This window comes from Euphorbia lathyris, chromosome 4 (assembly GCF_963576675.1).
Source record: "Euphorbia lathyris chromosome 4, ddEupLath1.1, whole genome shotgun sequence".
In the NCBI taxonomy this organism is placed as follows: Eukaryota; Viridiplantae; Streptophyta; class Magnoliopsida; order Malpighiales; family Euphorbiaceae; genus Euphorbia; species Euphorbia lathyris.
The window spans coordinates 39,352,053-39,354,504 of NC_088913.1; the positions used below are offsets into that span (position 1 = coordinate 39,352,053).

The 2,452-nt window shown below is 39.6% G+C and overlaps 1 protein-coding gene across 1 annotated transcript; it reads right to left on the reverse strand.

Moving 5' to 3' along the window:
• Positions 1-215: 215 nt before the first annotated feature.
• Positions 216-1,391, reverse strand: LOC136225788 (polyubiquitin-like). The gene has a single exon (XM_066013904.1). The coding sequence runs from the start codon at positions 1,297-1,299 to the stop codon at positions 379-381; it is 921 nt and encodes a 306-aa protein (XP_065869976.1). The 5' UTR covers positions 1,300-1,391; the 3' UTR covers positions 216-378.
• Positions 1,392-2,452: the final 1,061 nt, after the last annotated feature.

The window sequence follows — 2,452 nt, forward strand, 5'->3', positions numbered from 1 at the left end:
ACATTGAGTAGTGTTCCATTGATGTTCATATTAAACCAAGCATTCTATTCCATTGCGATTCATATTAAACCTGTGAATCTGCAGTGCAGGCATGCTCTCAAATCACAAGAAGTTTTTCTTTCAACTGTGAAATTAAAGATATAAACGAAACCCTTCGGAGCAACAAGCTTGTAATTGGATGTAGCATTGTGGGGAAAAATTATCAGGCCGAATCAGAGATAAGACGCACAACATTGTTTATTAAGCCGAAAAGAACATAGTACATAGGAGACACACTACATTGAAATTGAAATTGGGATCATGTGCGAGAAGCAGGCAACATGCACGCACCTCGAACTAAACACAGAATCCACATATAACAAGAACTGTAAATTTCATTCAGCAATCACCACCGCGAAGACGAAGGACAAGGTGGAGGGTTGACTCCTTCTGGATATTGTAATCTGCAAGAGTACGTCCATCCTCTAACTGCTTGCCGGCAAAAATAAGCCTCTGCTGATCTGGTGGAATTCCCTCCTTATCCTGAATTTTTGCTTTCACATTATCAATTGTATCGGAGCTCTCCACCTCAAGCGTGATAGTCTTCCCAGTCAGGGTCTTCACAAAAATTTGCATCCCACCGCGGAGCCTCAGAACCAGATGAAGCGTGGACTCCTTTTGAATGTTATAATCAGCAAGGGTCCTGCCGTCCTCAAGCTGTTTCCCGGCAAAGATCAATCTCTGCTGGTCAGGAGGGATTCCTTCCTTATCTTGAATTTTGGCCTTGACGTTGTCGATAGTATCAGAGCTCTCGACCTCTAGGGTAATTGTCTTCCCAGTAAGGGTTTTCACGAAGATCTGCATTCCTCCTCTCAATCGAAGAACGAGATGCAGGGTGGATTCCTTCTGTATGTTGTAATCGGCTAGGGTCCTGCCGTCCTCAAGCTGTTTCCCGGCAAAGATCAATCTCTGCTGATCTGGAGGGATGCCTTCCTTATCTTGAATCTTGGCCTTGACGTTGTCGATTGTATCAGAGCTCTCAACCTCTAGGGTTATGGTCTTCCCTGTGAGGGTCTTGACAAAGATCTGCATTCCTCCCCTCAATCGGAGAACGAGATGCAAGGTAGATTCCTTCTGGATATTATAGTCGGCCAAAGTACGACCGTCTTCGAGCTGCTTGCCGGCAAAGATGAGCCTCTGCTGATCGGGAGGAATTCCTTCCTTATCTTGGATCTTGGCTTTGACGTTATCAATGGTATCGGAACTCTCGACCTCGAGAGTAATGGTCTTGCCGGTGAGGGTTTTGACGAAGATCTGCATAATGAGGAAAGAAAAGGGTAAAGGGTTGATTGGGAGAGAAGAGAATGAAATTGATTTAAAATGTGAATGAGAAGATGAAGAGAGGAGGGATTGATTAAATAGGGAGGTAGCCGACTGAAAAGAAGGGTGTAGAACACAAGGAATGGAAAATTGGAAGCCTTCTAGGCAAAGAAAACAAATTAGCGGTCAAGTTTATTTTGCGTGTTTCTGTTGGGGATTTGATTTGATTTGATGGTCACCTACTTTACACGTCATCTTCTAGGCTTTTCTTGTTTTTACGTTTTAGTTGGGGAAGAAAATCTGCTGTCCCAGACTCCCCATCCCCTTTCCTGTCTATCTTTTATTTTTTAACATGTGTCATTAATCCTAATTAACTTAATAATTACTAAAGTTTGTTAACTATGAGTTAACTCTAATTTAGTTAACTTTCCTGAAGTCCATATCTTTTACGTCTGTCTCTTTCTCTTTCTCTTTCTCTCTTTACACTGTCTCTGTCAAACATCGTGAAAGAACCAAAATCTACTTACCGAAGGAACAACAATTAGATGAACTAAAATCTAGCATCCTTGTTCACAAACTTGTTATCAGTCAAATATGAATATGCAGGATCAATTTCTTACAGAAGATTGAAGAATGAAGAAGTACAGTATAAAATGCTCTCAAACAATTGCAGAATAGAAGAATTGAAAAAGAAAAAGTTAAAAATCTTGTTAATTGGATTCATCTCCTTTCCAATAACTAAAGACAAATAAATGGTAATCTAGCTAATTAAGTATCATACACTTCCCTAAGCTATGATTTGAGATAAATGGATAAAATTTTAAAAAAGTTATTCTCCATTAACTCTCCTCCAAAATCCAAATCGATTTTTATGACATATTGTTATCCTCTCTCATAATGAATCATATTACAACAATTGGATTTGAATTACATATTACCCAGTAGAAAGTTTACTAAAATAATTATAGAGTTCATCTTCAAATCCAGAATGCCTCTTCATCGTGAATTCCTTGAGTCTACAAAAAAAAAACACTTCGTTCAAGACCTCAACCTTTTGCCTCTGTCTTCGTCTCAAACTCACAAAAAAAAACGCATTGCTCTGCTACTGCAACTCTCTATATCTCCCGACCAAAAACCCACACATAACCAGTAC